Source organism: Salmo salar, chromosome 15 (genome assembly GCF_965601325.2).
Source record: "Salmo salar chromosome 15, fSalSal1, whole genome shotgun sequence".
NCBI lineage: Eukaryota > Metazoa > Chordata > Actinopteri > Salmoniformes > Salmonidae > Salmo > Salmo salar.
In genome coordinates, this window is record NC_138305.1 from 58,843,697 (window position 1) to 58,863,539 (window position 19,843).

General features: G+C 44.7%; 1 protein-coding gene across 1 annotated transcript; it reads right to left on the reverse strand.

The window, feature by feature from the left end:
* Window positions 1-7,022: 7,022 nt before the first annotated feature.
* On the reverse strand, window positions 7,023-19,285 carry LOC106571739 (bone morphogenetic protein 2). Its single transcript, XM_014145140.3, has 3 exons — window positions 18,851-19,285; window positions 17,474-17,841; window positions 7,023-12,702 (listed from the first exon to the last, which is right to left on the reverse strand). Exons 2-3 carry the CDS (start codon window positions 17,826-17,828, stop codon window positions 11,777-11,779), a joined length of 1,281 nt encoding a protein of 426 aa, XP_014000615.1. The 5' UTR covers window positions 17,829-17,841; window positions 18,851-19,285; the 3' UTR covers window positions 7,023-11,776.
* Window positions 19,286-19,843: the final 558 nt, after the last annotated feature.

Consider the following 19,843-nt stretch of genomic DNA (forward strand, 5'->3'; position numbering starts at 1 on the left):
GCTACTCCACAGCTTATAACTAACTATAAATTAACTATCTAAGATGAACTATCTAAATTATATCCAGCTCAGGTCTTCAGCTATGCATTTGGTTTGCTAAGAAGCTTAGTGGCTTCCTGGTTACAGCTTATATTTGTTTTCTGCATGCAGCAAACTGTAAGTAGCCTTTTGAGATAGTTGTATAACTTTATGAGCTGTGTTGTCTGTGGAGAAGGATGGGGAGGGGGAGAGGAATGTGATGGTGTGTCCTCGACCGCAGCCGCCTGGCCATTTATACAAAGCGTATTATGTTAATGAGAAGAGTGTGGGGAGTGGATTCCTCCAATACCACCCAGGATAACACAAGCCAGTCCTCTGCTCTCCACATCTGGTCCAGACCCCACGGTAATCTGCTCGAAGACACGTCGGCCAGGACCAGGTTTTTCTCATGGACCACCAACTGAGGGCCATAAACGTTGCTTCACAACAGGTCCATTTCAGAGCCATGCACAGAGAGACAGAGTAGACGGAGATAGACAGATTCTGTAGAATGGTGCCGGAGGGGATGGCTGACATTGTACGTGCTCCTAACCAACTGTACTATTTTGTTAGTTTTTTCATGTTGTTTTTAACTTATTTTTAACTTATTTTGTACATAATGTTGCTGCTATTATCTCTTATGACCTTTTTTTAACAAGTCCAATGCAAAGGATTTACTAGTTTCTCGGGAACGGGCCTAAATCCCCGTCATTAGCGTGAAGAAAAGATGGAGAAAAAGGGGGCGAAGGTCGGGCTGCCTTCTGAGAATTCGTAGGCGGGCGAGTAAACTCCCACTACCATCCGTTTTATTGGCCAACGTGCAATCATTGGAAAACAAAATGAATGATCTACGATCAAGATTATACTACCAACGGGACATTTAAAACTGTAATATCTTATGTTTCACCGAGTCGTGGCTGAACGGCGACATGGATATATAGAGCTGGTGGGATTTTCCATGCACAGGCAGGACAGAGAAGCTACGTCTGGTAAGACGAGGGGCGGGGTTGTGTCTATTTGTCAATAACAGCTGGTGCACAATGTCTAATATTAAATAAAACTTGAGGTATTGCTCGCCAGAGGGTAGAGTACCTTATGATAAGCTGTAGACCACAACATCTACCAAGGGAGTTGTTATCTATATTATTCGTAGCCATCTATTTACCACCACAAACCGATTCTGGCACTAAGACCGGCTGTATAAGGCCATAAGCAAACAAGAAAATGCTAATCCAGAAGCGGCACACTTAGTGGCCGGGGACTTTAATGTAGGCAAACTTAAATCCGTTTAACCTAATTTCGACCAGCATGTCACATGTGCAACCAGAGGAAAAAAAACTCTAGACCACCTCCCCCGCCCTCCATTTGGCAAATCTGATCATAATTCTATCCTCCTGATTCCTGCTTACAAGCAAAAACTAAAGCAGGAAGTACCAGTGACTCGCTCAATACGGAAGTGGTCAGATGACGCTGATGCTACGCTACAGGACTGTTTTGCTAGCACAGACTGGAAAATGTTCCGGGATTCATCAAATGGCATTGAGGAGTATACCACCTCAGTCATCGGCTTCATCAATAAGTGCATCAACAACACCGTCCCCACAGTGACCGTACGTGTATATATCCCAACCAAAAGCCATGGATTACAGGCAACATCCGCATCGAGCTAAAGGCTAAATCTGCCGCTTTCAAGGAGCGGGATACTAATCCGGACGCTTATAAGAAATCCCGTTATGCCCTCAGACGAACCATCAAACAAGCAAAGCATCAATACAGGATTAAGATTGAATCCTACTACACCGGCTCTGATGCTCGACGGATGTGGCAGGGGTTGAAAACTATTACGGACTACAAAGGGAAACCAAGCTGCGAGCTGCCCAGTGATGTGAGCCTACCAGACAAGCTAAATGCTTTTTATGATCACTTTGAGGCAAGCAACACTGAAGCATGCATGAGAGCACCAGCTGTTCTGGACGACTGTGTGATAACGCTCTCGGTAGCCGATGTGGACAAGCCCTTTAAACAGGTCAACATTCACAAAGCCACAGGGCCAGACGGATTACCAGGAAATGTACTCAAAGCATGCGTGGACCAACTGACAAGTGTCTTCACTGACATTTTCAACCTCTCCCTGACTGAGTCTGTCATACCTACATGTTTCAAGCAGACTACCATAGTCCCTGTGCCCAAGGAAGTGAAGGTAACCTGCCTAAATGATTATCCCCCGTAGCACTCACGTCGGTAACCATGAAGTGCTTTGAAAGGCTGGTCATGGCTCACATCAACAGCATCCTCCCGGATACCCTAGACCCACTCCAATTTGCATACCTTCCCAACAGATCCACAGATGATGCAATCTCAATCACACTCGACACTGCCCTTTCCCACCTGGACAAAAGGAACACCTATGTGTGACTGCTGTTCATTGACTACTGCTCAGCATTCAACACCATAGTGCCCACAAAGCTCATCACTAAGCTAAGGACCCTGGGACTAAACACCTCCCTCTGCAACTGGATCCAGGACTTCCTGACGGGCCACCCCCAGGTGGTAAGGGTAGGCAACAACATATCTGCTACGCTGATCAACACTGGGGCCCCTCAGGGTGTGTGCTTAGTCCCTCCTGTACTCCCTATTCACCCATGACTGCGTGGTCAAACACAACTCCAACACCATCATTAAGTTTGCTGACGACACAATAGTGGTTGGCCTGATCACCGACAACGATGAGACAGCCCATAGGGAGGAGGTCAGAGACCTGGCAGTGTGGTGCCAGAATAACAACCTCTCCCTCAACATGATCAAGACAAAGGAGATGATTGTGGACTACAGAAAAAAGGCGGGCCGAACAGGACCCCATTAACATCGACAGGGCTTTAGTGGAGCGGGTCGAGAGTTTCATGTTCGTTGGTGTCCACATCACCCCAAAAAAAAATTCTCCAAACACACCAAGACAGTCGTGAAGGGAGCACGACAACACCTTTTACCCCTCAGGAGACTGAAAAGATTTGGTATGGGTCCCCAGATCCTCAAAAAGTTATTCAGCTGCACCATCGAGAGCATCCTGACCGGTTGCATCACCGCTTGGTATGGTAACTGCTCGGCATATGACCGTAAGGCGCTACAGAGGGTGGTGCATACGGCCCAGTATATCACTGGGGCCAAGCTTCCTACCATCCAGGACCTACAGTTGAAGTCGGAAGTTTACATACACCTTAGCTAAATACATTTAAACTCAGTTTTTCACAATTCCTGACATTTAATCCTAGTAAAAATTCCCTGTCTTAGGTCAGTTAGGATCACCACTTTATTTTAAGAATGTGAAATGTCAGAATAACAGTAGAGAGAATGATTTATTTCAGCTTTTATTCCTTTCATCACATTCCCAGTGGGTCAGAAGTTTACATACACTCAATTAGTATTTGGTAGCATTGCCTTTAAATTGTTTAACTTGGGTCAAACGTTTCGGGTAGCCTTCCACAAGCTTCCCACAATAAGTTGAGTGAATTTCGGCCCATTCCTCCTGACAGAGCTGGTGTAACTGAGTCAGGTTTGTAGGCCTCCTTGCTCACACACGCTTTTTCAGTTCTGCCCACAAATTTTCTATAGGATTGAGGTCAGGGCTTTGTGATGGCTACACCAATACCTTGACTTTGTTGTCCTTAAGCCATTTTGCCACAACTTTGGAAGTATGCTTTGGGTCATTGTCCATTTGGAAGACCCATTTGTGACAAGGCTTTAACTTCTTGACTGATGAACGTGATGCTGCCACCCCCGTGCTTCACGTTTGGGATGGTGTTCTTCGGCTTGCAAGCATCCCCCTTTTTCCTCCAAACATAATGATTGTCATCATGGCCAAACAGTTCTATTTTTGTTTCATGAGACCAGAGGACATTTCTCCAAAAAGTACGATCTTTGTCCTCATGTGCAGTTGCAAACTGTAGTCTTGCTTTTTTATGGCGGTTTTGGAGCAGTGGCTTCTTCCTTGCTGAGCGGCCTTTCAGGTTATATAGGACTCGTTTACTGTGGATATAGATACTTTCGTACCTGTTTCCTCCAGCATCTTCACAAGGTCCTTTGCTGTTGTTCTGGGATTGATTTGCACTTTTCGCACCAAAGTACGTTCATCTCTAGGAGACAGAACGTGTCTCCTTTCTGAGCGGTATGATGGCTGCCTGGTCCCATGGTGTTTATACTTAAGTACTATTGCTTGTACTGATGAATTTGGTACCATCAGGCATTTGGAAATTGCTCCCAAGGATGAACCAGACTTGTGGAGGTCTACATTTTTTTTCTGCGTTCTTGGCTGATTTCTTTTGCGTTTCCCATGATGTCAAGCAAAGAGGCACTGAGTTTGAAGGTATGCCTTGAAATACATCCACAGGTACACCTCCAATTGACTCAAATGATGTCAATTAGCCAATCAGAGGCTTCTAAAGCCTCTTCTCTGGTATCGCACGGCAAGCGGTACTGGAGCACCAAGTCTAGGACCAAAAGGCTCCTTAACAGCTTCTACCACCTTCTACCTACTATATGAAAGTAATCAGATTACATCACTGAGTTTGGGTAATTCAAAAGTTACATTACTAATTACAATCTTGGACAGGTAACTAGTAACTGTTAGGTGTAACATTTAGAAAGTAACCTACCCAACCCTGATTGGGACATCCCCACCAGATTAAAGTTGAAATGTAAAATGGTTTTGGATTACTTTCCCCATAAGAAGCATTGGAAGAAGACAAAAAGGATCAATCAAGTGCATTTGTTGTGTCATCATAGTGGTCTCTGACTTCTGGTCAGACTTGCAACCTTGAATTTGCGCATATTTTCAATGCTGAATTTAATGTCATTGAGAAAACAGAAAGGCGTCATAATACATTTTTTCGCAAACATCCTAGTCATCTACTTTTTCAAAAGTATCTGTAATCTGATTACAATATTTTTGCTGGCAATGTAAAACTGATTACAGTCAATGTTTTTTTGTAATCTTATTACATGTAATGAGATACTACCCAACCCTGGTCCCAAGGATCCCAGATAGCAAGGACCGTATTTGGGGGAACAAGGGTGAAGGCACAGGGGCACGCCACATTCGTGTTTTGGTTTGGAATTTGGCCTATGTGAATTAGTGAATAAACTTTTGATAGAAGTACTCCAATGTATGTGCCAGTGGAGGCTGGTGGGAGGAGCTACAGGAGGACGGGCTCATTGTAATGACTGGAATGGAATCAATGGAACGCTATAAACACATCAAACATATGGAAACCATGTTTGACACCGTTCCATTGATTCCATTCAATCCATTACAATGAGCCCGTCCTCCTATAACTCCTCCCACCAGCCTCCACTGGTATGTACTGTATGTTGAGAATGGTGTTTACCCAGTATATTTTCTTATTTAGACATATGTTTATGAGGTGTGTATTATGTTATTTAATGTGCTTTTTACTGAGGGTAATTACACGTTCTTATCAAGGCACAAGGCGAGACACAAATGCAGACACTGGAGGCAGATGGTTGGAGTCTTACAATGTTTATTAATCCAAAAAGGAGTAGGCAAGAGAATGGTCGTGGACAGGCAAAAGGTCAAAACCAGATCAGAGTCCAGGAGGTACAGAGTGGTAGACAGGCTCGTGGTCAAGGCAGGCAGAATGGTCAGGCAGGCCTTTCCAGAAATAGGCAAGGGTCAAAACCGGGAGGACTAGAAAAAGGAGAATGGAAAAAGCAGGAGAACGGGAAAAACGCTGGTTGACTTGGAAACATACAAGACGAACTGGCACAAAGAGACAGGAAACACAGGGATAAATACACAGGGGAAAATAAGTGACACCTGGAGGGGGTGGAGACAATCACAAGGACAGGTGAAACAGATCAGGGCGTGACAGTTCTCCCCCCTATATAGTGGGTCATGGTATGCTCCGAGGTGACGGTGTGGCCATGGGGGACGTCCTATATACTGTATACCTGTGTGTAGCAGCTGGGGTTGTTTGCCAGTAGTGGATTGCATATGGGCAGACTAAGTTGACAGAAATGCAAGAAAGGCCCTAGTCCTTTTGATGTAGTAACCTTTTAGTGTTGTGTTACTTTTCACAGTCTTATTGTGAGTTAGAAAAAATATATTTTGTCAGCCTTCATTTTGTAGCACCTGTTATTTAATAAGCCTACACCTGATTTTGCAACTTGAACTTTTCCTCCTATTACGACAGTGAGACATGTTACCCCAATCACTACAATTCAGCATTGGTCTTTTAAGCCTTGGCTCTTTCCAGCCTTGGTCTTTCTAGCCTTGGTCTTTTCCGCCTTGGTCTTTCCAGCCTTGGTCCTTTCAGCCTTGGTCTTTTCAACCTAAGGCTATCTTCGATAAGTCCTGAAGCGTGTGTGATATACTGAGTAAGAACAGCTACCGTATACAGTATATCATGTGTCATAAAGAAATGTACAGTTCAGTAGATTAACATTTATCAATGTGGCGTGCTGGGCTTGTCATGTAGTCATTCTGACTGATTTCTCAGCTTCCTGGTACTAAGATGGAGAACGCTACCCATAACCACACTGACTCCACTTCTTCACAACCCTCCATATGTCCTCCATATGGATGTAATTCCTGCCTGCCTCCCCCCTCTCTCTTTATTTCTCTCTCTCTCCCTCTCTCTTTATTTATTTATTTATTTTATCTCTCTTTCTCTCTTTATTTCTCCCTTTGTCTTTCGACTCTTTTTCTCCTTCTAACTCACCCTATCTCTATTTCTCACTCTTTCCATCCATCCCTCCCTCTCTTTATTTTTCCCTCATTCCCTCTCTCTCTCCCTCTCTCTCCCTCTCTCCCTCTCTCTCCCTCTCTCTCTCTCGCTCCCTCCCTCTCTCCCCTCTCTTGACTCAATTTCTCTCCCTCTATCTTTCTCTGACTGGGTTCACAGACAGACAGACAACAAAGTTACAGATTCTCAAATTCAAAGCCTTGAGGGCATCTTGTAGATACTTGAAGTCAAGAATGAAAGGCATAGTCTGATGCACAGCTTTCAACAGCTTTATTAAAACATTTTAAGAATTTATAAGTTACTGAATTTACCTTCATGATCATATGAGATTTTGTTTTTCTACACTTGTGTATTTCGTCATGCTTTATAATATGGCCATTATTGTAAAAGAGAACTAGCCCTTAATGACTTATCTTCCTAAATACATGTTCAATAAATAAATACAAAATAATGCATTTATAAACTGTTTGTCAGAATATTATGAATAGTTAATGGACCCATGAGGTCAGTTTGTTCATTTCTAAACGTTCTGTTTTCTCACTCTGTTGATGCCAGAGAGAGGCAGATCCACATAACATGACAACAGGAGAAACTGGGACGAGACTTAATGTGGAGGTGAATAAGCCACATTTTTTTGTGTGAAGACTCCTGTGATCTTTAGCTGGTGGATAAATTGGTCACCTAACCCACAACCCCCAAGTAAGACAGTCATGGCATAAAACTATGACACATGGCTCCCTATTTGTCTACTGTTGAGTCCATCATACACTGGCTCCCTGGAATGGACTGATCTCCATCCATGTTGCCTTGAGGGGTATTATGCCGCCTACAATGTAGCGTACAATAGCTTAGCAGTGTTCTACCAATGAATAGGCCCTTGACAATGCATTGGGACGTAGCACCACTACCATGAGAAGTCCCTAACACTGGGTCTCCTCCCCCTCAGCCAGAGGTAATGGCTCCAGCATGCCACTCCAGTCTGCTCCACTGTGATTGTATGGATGATTTAGCACTTACGGTAATGGCAGTAGCAGAGCATATTTTAGGAACAACTTAGAGATAGCTTTTAGCAACACCACTGAGTCATTTCCTACTAGCCTCATACACACACACGCACACGCACACACACACGCACACACACACATGCACACACACACACACACACACGTACAATGGAATAAAAGACTACATAAGAATAAGTATTATCATTTCTCCCAGTGATTCTGGAAAAGCCATTTCCATATTTTGTCTCCTCTTGAATGTGCGGACGAATGCTGGCCTGTTTGATGTGTTCAGAGCTGCAGCGCAGATGCCACAGTTTAAGCTACGTTGGACGTCATCTCGCTGACGTTTCTCGGAAAACAGAAAAGACGCCGTGCAGTGCACCACCTCTAAAATTAGAGTGCGGCACATGAAGAAGAAAAAAAAAACGGAAAGAAAGTAAGACTCACAAGTGACCGCCGTTCCTCCCCGCATCTCTGTGTTTTAGCGTTCCGCCCTGCCTGGCACGAGGCCGGGGTAGAGATCTCCCATAACGACGGATGGAGCACTTTGCTGCATCAAAGGTGCACGGCACGCCACATACTTTCCAAACACAGCACCGCCAGAAATCTGGAAATCTGATTTTATAACCCTCATGATTTTGGTTGTTGGAGCTGCAGATACTTTTGGTGTGGTTTAAACACAGTTAAATAATGGGCCTGCCACACCAGTTAGAGAGAGGGTCCCTCTCTCTCTCTCTCAATGGAATGCTCATCAGTGCTGTGGCCGTTCTGTTGTGTGTTTGTATGTAAACTTAAAGAAAGACGGCCACCTTTAACTTATTTACCAGATGCTCAGGAAAGGGAAAAATACAAGCAGCTTCAACTTTGCAGAGTGGTTTTGTCCAAAGCCTGTGTAGCAGTGAATGAGAGCCGGTTTAACCAATAATATCTTACATTTCTCTTGTTGGTTTTATTTAAACCCTATTACATGGGCATAACAGAAACCTATACACAGCCTTAGCTGACTGTGTAAAGTGCTCATTTAGTCTGTCCTAATATAACAGGGGTTTCACTTTGTATTGTCATCAACAGCTTATGGCAAAGTGACTAGTCTGCAAGTCGGAGCTCTGTGATGAAGTGAGTCATAGCAAATCATTACAACTATGACCTTTAACCTCGGTCCCGTAAGAAAGGAAGGAGAGGAGGCGGGGTTAGGGGGGATGGGGCTTGTTTAAAAGTGCTCCCTAGAGGGAGGGTCTGATACTAACTTGGCCCTAATGCGAGCCCATGGAGGTAAGAAACACTGGCTGACTCAGAGTACCAGAACCAAGTGCCGTTGGATCAGGGAGCAAGGAGGGGGCGACATTCAGGAGCACGCCCCGTGTGCCCCCACCCTGGGAGCAGTATTTCCACCCGACCCAATGAAAGGTTTATAGACTGCAGCTATAAAGGCAAACCACTAAATCTAACACTGTTTTAACACAGGCGTTTTCTTCCAACCCCCTCTCCCTCTCTCCTCCTATCCCTCTCTTCTGACCTAACAGTGTTGGTAGTGACGGGGGGGGGGGTAAAGTTTTACTGTTGAATGTTTAGTTGATTTTCATCAAATGCTCATTAACTTAGCCAGTGAAGTGACTTCCTTCTGAAGTCCATTAAAATGGTGTGCTGAGAGGGGGGCAGAGTGGGGATGGAGGGCAGGGTGGGAGGGAAGCAGGCGGGGAGGCTGGGAGGCAGGCAGGCAGGCAGGCAGGCAGGCGGGTGGTGCTACTGGCAAGGCTATTGGAGACCATGTGCTGAGCTGAGTTCTGTGGTTGGGGTCGACATTACATAAATGGAAAGCAGATGGGAAATCTGGGGGGAACGGATGCAAGGTAAAATAAAAGAACACGTGTAGACCAGGGGATTGGAACTGATGTGTGGACAGGGACTGCTCTGGCAAGAAATGACTGTCTGTTGCGTCACCCAGGTGGGTGTTGGGTAAGAGTAGGTATTAGGTCATCTTTCTATCTGTTGCACAACAAGTCAATAGACACAATGGCAAAATATCTGAAAAAGTCATTATCTTAGGACTTACAGACTTAGGGATAAGACATTTCACCATTTCTACTGTCAACGGTTTGGAAATGTAACTTCTGTACTATTAAATGAAAGATGAGTATGTGAGTTGAAAGCATATATTTGTTGTATATGAACGGTTTTTTTCCCCCGAAGAAAAAGTAAAAGTCTTTGTACAGCTGATTAAAAACACAAGCATGTTGGGTTGCTCTCTGCAAACGAGTGCATGCATGTGTCTGAGTTTGAAACCAACATTCCATGGTTCCAATGTGCACTCGTATAAAAAACATTATATTTAGAGATTCTTGCGATGACTCGTGTTCCGTTCCAAACCCTGTCTAATGCAAACACGGCAGGAAAAAAAGTCGGTGAAACTCCACAACCATTCCTCTCTCTCTCTCTTTCTCTCCCTTTCTCTCACTCTCTCATTATCTACCCCAGCAGTGTGGCTACAGTATGTATTTCCTCTGTCTCTTTTCAAACTGTTCCAAGTCACTCCGTTTAGGCTTAGTGACTGCACTACTTTTCCGAGAACAATACAAGTATTAAGATATTCATTCTAACCTTCATGCCCGTGCTGTCTTGGGACATACGATATGTTTGGTTTTTGCCATCGCATCCTGCCATTATCTGTCCCTATGAATAAAATATGAGCAATAATCCCCTGGTGTTTGTCAATGACAGTGTTGTTTGTGTTAGTGTTCATTCATTTCTCTAACAGGACTGTTCCAGTGAGGGTTTTCCCGGTGGTGCCAAAAAAACACAACAGAAGAAGAATATGAGTCAGAGATGACAAAGGAAAGGTAGCCAAAAACACGTCGGGGGAGAATGTGTCTGAACATGTGCAATATGTAGTAGGTACACTGGTGTGTGCGTGTTTGTTTATCTTTATTAATTAAAGCAGCTGTAGACCTCATGTCTCGCTGAGGGCCTATTGGCGTATCTGTCTCCTAGCTCGCAGGCTGTCATGTCTCAAATCGCACAGTAAACAAACTCACAGCACAGGCGCTCTTCAAATCCCTCGCACACCGACAGACAGCTCGGGTTGTTTGTTTTCTCTCTCTCTCTCTCCTCCTCCACCCGCTCGCTCTCTCTCGCTCTCTCTCTCTCTCTTTCTCTTTTAAATGAACTATTCCCAGGGGTTAACTTTTACCTCAGCCTTCATTCCCAGGGATCTGTACAACGACATGGAGTGGAGGAAAACATCTAGCTGTGTTTTCCTAGTCCTCCCCCAGAGACCTTATAACATCTGTGTAGATGTAACTACCCTGGACCCTGCTGTGATTCTATACCCCATTGCAGGCCATTACACCACACTTACACTGACCCTTTCAAAAACACACCGCCAGGCTCCAGCTATGTTTCTCGTAGGCATTCAGTGTTAGAGAGTTAGCTTTTAACCTAGTCTTGTTTTTTGTTTTTTTGCAGCTAATTTATGTGGGAGATGTTTGTAGCTCTGTTACTTTTTGACCCCTTGACATCCTTAGTGTGATTTGAATGTTTTTAAACACACATTGTGAAGTCAGCTGGACAAGTTGTGGACAATTGGAACAACCAAAGTGTTTTCTCACGATAAATACACATGATTTATTTACAAATAAAGTGGTTATAATAGAAATAAATACAAAATAAAAATCTGAGCATTATACTTCATGTGGTATTGCACCCAATTCGAAATGTACATCAGAAATACATTTTCAAAACCAGTAAAGGATTATTCCTCCAAGTAAAATATTTATTTTTCCCAACTTTAACTAGACATAAATATATTCATATATAGTTATTTTTTCTTCTTCTCCCAAAATAGCTCTGTTTGTGTCTTTTTTCTTTCATATAAATAAAACATTTTCATTGGGAAACCGGGTGTCCATATAACCTCACACTCTATGTCTTTCTCAGTCTCCATCCCTTCATCCCATCCCTCTCTCTTTCTCTCTCTGTCTCTCTCTCTCTCTGTATGTCTCAACGGCAGCCACATCCCTCCACAATCATATCCTGGTAGTTTTTGAGGATGACCTTCTCATACTCATCCAGATAGAGCAACGATATGGGGCTGAGCTCTGTGGGCACACAGCACGCCCGGGGGATGTTGGAGTTCACAGAGTTGACCAGAGTCTGAACGATGGCATGGTTGGTAGAGTTGAGGTGGTCGGCCAATGGGAAGGGACATACCCCGTGGCAGTAGAAGGCATGGTAGCCAGGGGGCGCCACTATCCACTCGTTCCAGCCCACTTCGCTGAAGTCCACGTCGAGTTCGTGTCTGTGGCAGTTGGCCTTGTGTTGATGCTTCCTCCTCTGTTTCCTGTGGCCTGCTGCCTGTCTCTTGTCCCTGTGCAGCACCGCGTTCCCCCGCCCGTCATGACTGTAGGTCACCAGCAGGGGTCGAGCCTGGGGCCATGAGTCCTGGTCCTCGTGGAGGGAGCGGCTCACTCTGACGTGCCTGCTCTGTCTCTGGGCGTCCTCAACCCCCTGGGTGTCTGGGTGGAACACCTCCACCATGAATCCGTGGTTGTGGCTCCCCCCGGAGGACCACTGGGACACGGCGGGGCTGACGTCGAAGCTTTCCCAGCGGCTCAGAGAATCCTGCACCAGCCGGGTGTCCAGGAGGCGTGTCAGGGGTTCCCCACGGGGAGATGCAGGGGCTCCAAACACCTCGTACACGTTGATACGATGGATGCCACCAACACTGGTACTGGTATTGGTATTGGAGCTGTTACTGCTGTTGTAACTGGTGTTACTGGTGGGAGCTGCTGTGACCCCCAGGACCTGGTCCCTGTAGACCCGGAGCTCTGCAGAGGTGATGAGCTCTTCTCCAGGGATGGAGGTGAGATTGAAGAAGAACTGCTGGGTGGTCCTGCCCTTCAGACTGGCCAGAGCCTCCATGGATTCTACAATTGAGAAGGAGAAGGAGAGAGTAAGGGTCAGTGGATGATGTTGACATAGAAATTCATGGCTAAGCTCAGGACATTTTTTTTTTTACTATAAAGGTTGTAGAGTAACTCCATGACTGACCAAGATTTACTGTCCTAACAAACGGGTTTTCTTTCCATAGCTCACTAAAACACACACACACACACGCACGCACGCACGCACGCACACACACACACACACACACACACACACACACACACACACACACACACACACACACACAAGAAAACGACTGGCTGTGTGTGGGTGTAGATCATTGTCGTCATACACACGGCATCATACACATACACTCACTTACTCCAAGAGCATGAGTCAATGTAAAGGGAACAGGTTACAATTATGACCATCCAGCTGCAACATTGCCAGGTTCATACATTTCACCAGAGTAAATGTCATGACATCAAAGCAGTGGCATTCCCATGTATTGATAAGATCTAGCAGGGAGCAGTGATAGTCTCTAACCATTATGCATGCAAGGCCACTAAATACCATAGACATTGTTCTGCCCTTTAGGATTTGTTTGCTACATGATGGAGTCCTGTTATTATTGGATGTGTGGATAACGCCATTGTCGTCCATCATGGAATCATCAAAGCTAGATTATTATGACATAATGAAAGGCCATAGGGAAGTATATCTCATTTATCTTAGGGTGGGTTCATAAATTTAACCTGGAGTGCCAGAGTGCGCTCAGAGTGCGCTCTGGGCGTTCGTAAATTCAGAGCGTTGTCAGATTGTCCGTTCGTAAATTCAGAGCGTTTTGCTCTCGGAGCGCTCAGAGCACCCACTGGATGCTCTGGCCGAGCAGTAGGGTTGATCCGAGCGTTCTGACCTCACAACGGCAGTCAAGCGTCAAACTAATTGGCTAATCGTTGGCTAGCTTGCTAGCCACTTCCAGACACAAATGAGAGAACACCTCACTCTGACCATTTTACTCCCCCTAGCAGAGCTGGTTAGGCAGTTTTAATGTTATTCAGAGCATTGGTGACTGTAGCTGTGCTGCTGCCAACAATTTAATTACGTATTTTTCCCGACATTTACTGACACCGGCCATATTCGACGGGTGTTGAACGTTCGTAAATTCGTCAGTTATTCTGCTCTCTGGCACACTCAGATGAGAGTGCTCTGAAATCGGAGTAGATAGCCAGAGTGAATTTACAAACGCACCCATAATGTTTTTCACACCTTTTTTGTCGCAATCTATAGCTAAACTTGTTATTACTCTGTGCATATTTGGGTTGATTGATAATTAATTATTACATTAGTGTGTAAAACAATGTCAGATACATGTCAATGTCAACACTTTAATTTTTTTGATTGTAGTCAAACTTTGAACATTTACCTTTATGTGTTTTACAGACGGTACAAAGACAAGATTGTTATCTGTTTGGAGTGGTAAAATAAACACCAACTTTGAACTCAGGGCTTTTTCAAAGGAGGCATTTAGGAAATTCCACCCTCTCATCCTAAATCTCCCTCCAGAAGCACAAAGACCTCAATTAGGACTATCACTCCTTATTGATGTGGGAAAACCCCTTCTGTCTACTTCTCTCATTCAAATCCCTCTCTCCTTCTCTCTTTTGGCCCACTCACTCCAAAATGCCTCGTTCCCCCCTTTCTCTCTTTCCCCTCAGCCCCAAATCTCCCTCTCCCCTTCTATCTCTCTCTTCAACCCAAATCCCCCCTCTCGCTCTTTAGCCCCAAATCTCTCTTTTTATTCTGCCCCCTGCTCTCTCTCTCTCTCTCTCTCTCTTTCTATCTTTCTCTCTCTCCAGATCCCTGCTGTGTGAGTGAAGGAGGTGCTGCGCTGCGTGTGAACAACATGCCAGGGCTTGTCTAAGAGTTGTGAACCACAGATATGAGCGTATCAACATTCCTAATTTGTTTTCTCGCTGTGTGCCAAAAACAAAGATAACGGCTAATGTTAGGTCATTCATCTCTGCCTGTCTCTGGCAGCCCGTGCCTGTGTTAGGCCTGGAAATATTATTTTTGGCAAAGAAAATAGTTATTTTTGAAAACCGATACCACAAAAAGGAATAATCCCTCTGAAATGAATATCAAGGAAGAGATGTGATGCATCGATAGGGCTTCGGGATTTTACGTTATGTTTTACATGTGTAGCTACACGTCTATTAGATGTATAGGACCTCCACTCTTCCCACTTATACCATGGGAACATTTGAAATATCCAGAACCATGCTACGCTGGAGCACAGGATAAAAAGACAGGAGGAGGCCAGGGGGATAAACAACTAAACATGGCTGAAATGTATTCCAAGGTGCAGAGTGCGGAGTCAAGCGGCAGCTTACAGTAGTGGAGTGAGTGCTCTCAGTCCCAGTCGCCATGCCAGCCAGCCTGTGTGGTGTTTTAGTGTGTCTGTGGTGTTTTAGTGTGTCTGTGGGGTTTTAGTGTGTCTGTGGTGTTTGTAGTGTGTCTGTGGTGTTTGTAGGGTGTCAGTGGTGTTTTAGTGTGTCAGTGGTGTTTGTAGTGTGTCCGTGGTGTTTGTAGTGTGTCTGTGGTGTTTGTAGTGTGTCTGTGGTGTTTGTAGGGTGTCAGTGGTGTTTGTAGTGTGTCTGTGGTGTTTTAGTGTGTCTGTGGTGTTTGTAGTGTGTCTGTGGTGTTTGTAGGGTGTCTGTGGTGTTTGTAGTGTGTCAGTGGTGTTTGTAGGGTGTCTGTGGTGTTTGTAGGGTGTCAGTGGTGTTTGTAGGGTGTCTGTGGTGTTTGTAGGGTGTCAGTGGTGTTTGTAGTGTGTCCGTGGTGTTTGTAGTGTGTCTGTGGTGTTTATAGGGTGTCTGTGGTGTTTGTAGGGTGTCTGTGGTGTTTGTAGTGTGTCTGTGGTGTTTGTAGTGTGTCTGTGGTGTTTGTAGTGTGTCAGTGGTGTTTGTAGGGTGTCCGTGGTGTTTGTAGGGTGTCCGTGGTGTTTGTAGGGTGTCAGTGGTGTTTGTAGGGTGTCCGTGGTGTTTGTAGGGTGTCCGTGGTGTTTGTAGGGTGTCAGTGGTGTTTGTAGGGTGTCTGTGGTGTTTGTAGGGTGTCCGTGGTGTTTGTAGGGTGTCAGTGGCGTTTGTAGTGTATCAATGGTGTTTGTAGTTTGTCAGTGCGTCCACTGGGTGTCATCCCTACCAGGCCTCAGGAGAGGAGAACACCCAACCAACCACCCATCCTGACTCAACCACTCCAACGAGTCATTCACTTTGTGGAAACTTCCCATGCAGTCAAACACTCAGGAGTCTGTGTAAAAGGCCATCCACGAATGCATTGTGCATGTACTGTACACTACTGGAGGTAGCGCGAACTTCCTTTTAGGCCATATTCATTCTCAAGACAGATTTTTTTTATTTTAAATTAATTTAACCTTGATTTAACTAGGCAAGAACAAATTCTTATTTACAATGACGGCCTACCTCGGCCAAACCCGGACGACACTGTGCCAATTGTGTACCGCCCTATGGCACTCCCAATCACGGCCGGTTGTGATACAGCCCAGGACCGATCCAGCGTCTGCAGTGACGCCTCTAGCACTGAGACGCAGTGCCTTAGACCACTACGCCACTCGGGAGCCCCAAATAAACAGTACAGATGCATGATGGGCGATGGTTTTCAAGCAATGAGAGGTTAAGGTTTACATGTTTCTTTATTGTTTTGGTCTATTTTGTTGCATTACTGTAAATGAAATGCCCAGACTAGAGGGTTAGACATACTCTGAACACATCTCTACCCACTGTTACTCTACACCATAGTACAGGTACATACAGACATACACAATACCAAATACCCCAAAATATTGGCCAGAGTTCCTTCACATCATGACACCCAAAGCAAATTTCCCTTTGTGCCTCCAGTTCAACTCTTGTATCAAGTATCTCATATTATATTTTTTTGCATTTAGACCAATTGGCCCTTACTGAAACAATCATCTGGTTGGCATGCGTTTCTGAGGTATATAAATGTATGGTTTTAATGTGGAATCTCGCAGTCAGCGACGCATATGTAGCTATATAATAAGTATGTAATTATGGGGTTATATTATTGGAACGTGCATAATTACGCACGAAGAGCGATTGGAAAAGAATAGCGGGCACCCCCAGAAACAGAATGACTTAAGTAACTGACTTTTCGGTCCTGTCTAAAAATGAGACGGAGCTTAGTCTGCCGCAGTGGCCTCTATCATAATGCGTGTGTGGACAGTGTAGTGTAATGTCATGTGTTGTTGAAGTAGCAGCGGGGCGATGACTATCACGCACACCGCCCTTACTTTATCCCTCTGCTGCGTTGCGTGTCTGGAAAAACTGTTTTCAGGGCCCATGCAAAACACCATACATGATTAAGAAACAAATGACCCTTGTGATACCGCCAACCGTGACGTGTTGATGCCTGTTATAGCGCAGCCAATTGAATGTTCCGGGGAACGGGTTGCATTCACTCATATTTGAGGGATGACTTTGCACTTCAACGTTACACATCAACCACTTCTCTGTCGAACCCTGACGATGAGTGTATCTCGTTAAATTGTTCAATTACACTTGTTATTATAATATGATCTACTTATAACGGGGATGTGTCCCTGACGCGTGTCACTCTGTTAGGATATGAGTGGGCCTGTCATAAAAAAAGTGTAATTGCTCTGAAAATCCTCCTCACACCCTGAGTCATGTTTAAATACAGGGTTGACATGTCTGAGGGAGCAGAGGTGCTCTACGTTGCCAGGTGAAATATGCCACTAATACGTACCTTCATGGTGAAAGCTTCTAATCGTGTTGGCCTTGCTGGCGGCTCTCTCTGCGTGTCTCCCCATGCTCCGGGGCCTTTTAGTGCTGTGGTCTCCGTTCACCGAGTGCATACGGTACAGGTCCACCATGTACTGGGGAACCACAGCCTGCCTGCTCGGGTTCGGCCTCCGTTTAAGTCCGAACATATTGAGGAGCCGCAGCTCAAACTCGTTAAGAAAGTTCTCAGACTGCTCCGGGCTCTGCTTCCCGGACTCGCTGTACTTCCTCCGGCCGACCTCGGGGATAAGTCCCGCAGCGCCTCCTAGCAACACCTGAGCCAGCAGCAGTACCATGAGAGTACGAAACACGGCGACCATGGTCAGTCAGTCCCTGTGAGGAGAGGAGAGCAGCTTCTGTCAATACACAGGCGCCGCTGGCGACACACAGCACACAGGCAGCTATCGACAGCGAGACATCGGCGGACCACTGTAAAATGACCCCAGATCAGCTGCGATAGGCTGTTTCTTCTTCCATACAATAGGAATTATTATTAAAGGAACATCAGGGTAAAAGTAATAAAACGTCACTTTGAGGTAAAGAACAGAGCGGTTGGGAATAACATCCATGCGGACTATGCTAAGTGAAATGGGAGATTGATCTTTTAACATTATCGGGGCAAAACTAAAGCACCAGAATATCAAGGTGAAGAAGGTATGAAAGAGAATTGTCTAACAAGAAAAAAAAGGGGATGGTACAGGAAAGGAGAAAATCAAAGAAACTGGAAGAAGAACAGAGAAGGTGGCAGACAAAAAAGTCTGCAATTACAGAAACGATAAGAGGACGTGTTTTGGTGGAGGTGCATAAAAGAAACACAACACAGCCCTAAGAACACACAGAGTATGAAAGAATGTGATCATCAAAACGGTTCTAATAGAGACGGTCGTTGCAGCAGTCAGACAGCGCTACGAGAGTCATTTTGGTGAGGCTTTGACTGCTACGTAGAGTTACTTCAAGGAGTTCGCAGGTGTGAGATCTGACGTGCGTGTACTGGCCAGGCGTACTCCACTGCGCAGACAAAGACGTCAAAAACACCCAGGTCTAAATCAAAAAAGTACTACCAGTAGATATTCATTTTAGTGTGTATGTTTTGGAATTTGTGGGAACTTTCACCCCAAAATACAGGCTTACAAAATAGAATAAAATAAACATCTTATGTGACAAGTCATTTTTTAACTAAGTGTGTTTTCTTCAATAGAATTGGGAAATCACGAGAGGGAAATTAGATCCAGAATACTCAGTGGATATATGTAGCCTAGTCCATGAGCGTTGTGCAACTTTACCCTAAATATTAAAGTTGTCATTGACTTCAATAATAAGTACCTGTAAAAAAGTATTTTACCTGATAAGGAAGCGCTGTGTCCAGTCGTCCTTCCAGCTTTGGGCTCCAATAAATTCCACATTAATTCGTGTTTATTCCACGCTTTCCTTCTGTGGACGAAATACAGTCCGTGCACTGCTCCGATCGCCTCCTCTTGCACATATCTCCGCAGCTGGGAATCTGGAGACTTCTTGGTCAATAGAATAAATGTAAAAAATTGCCTACGTTCTATCTAAGCGGACTTGTGTAGGCAGAACCCATCGAAGTATGAATAAAGAAGCGCCATTAAACATCTTCAAATGCTAACTTTAGGGTCAAGTTTAGCAGAGAGCGGGTGTGGAAGATTAAACTGTACTCTGTCCGTCGCTCCTTGTACTCTGTGTCTGTGGGTTGGGGAGCGTCACCTCTCTCTCCTGTGCGCGGCACACTGTAGCAGTCCAATTGATTGTTGCCTTTTCTTACCCGGACGAGGCTTTTTGTCGTCCAGTGATGTCACCAACGCAGAGCTGTCATTCATGTCGATTCCAACCACCTCCTGTGCCTTTTCAACCAGTCACCAACAGTAGCCTGCTCAAACTCGCGCTACGGCCTTTACATCTTTTGGTTTTTACAAAATGACTAAAATATGAGACTTTCTTTGACAATAGACTTTTATTCGTTTGTGTGATATAACATTGAAAACATCAACATATATAAGTTTTCTTTTCTATTTTTGTAAAATACTAATTGTTCTGCATTGTTCTCGTGTTCTTTCTCAATTTATGCAGAGCCAGACAACATTTTATTTCATTGTTTCATTGTTGATCATTAAAGAGTTTAAAAAAAGAATAATAATTGTAATAAGGTGTAACAGTTTTAAAACTATTAGAGCGAATGCGCCATGTGGATGGACTATATTAGTACAAATGTGCACACACACCCACACACACCCACACACACACGCTTGTTTTACTATCTTTGTGGGGACCAAACAATTGATTTCTATTCAAAATCCTATTTTCCCTACCCCTTAAC

Bases quoted from the DNA above. Each gene is read 5' to 3' on its own strand.
- LOC106571739 (XM_014145140.3), bottom strand. From the start codon at position 17,828: ATGGTCGCCGTGTTTCGTACTCTCATGGTACTGCTGCTGGCTCAGGTG. The intron at 12,703-17,473 runs GTACGTATTAGT...TCTCAATTGTAG, and splicing joins TAGAAGCTTTCACCATGAAG to AATCCATGGAGGCTCTGGCC.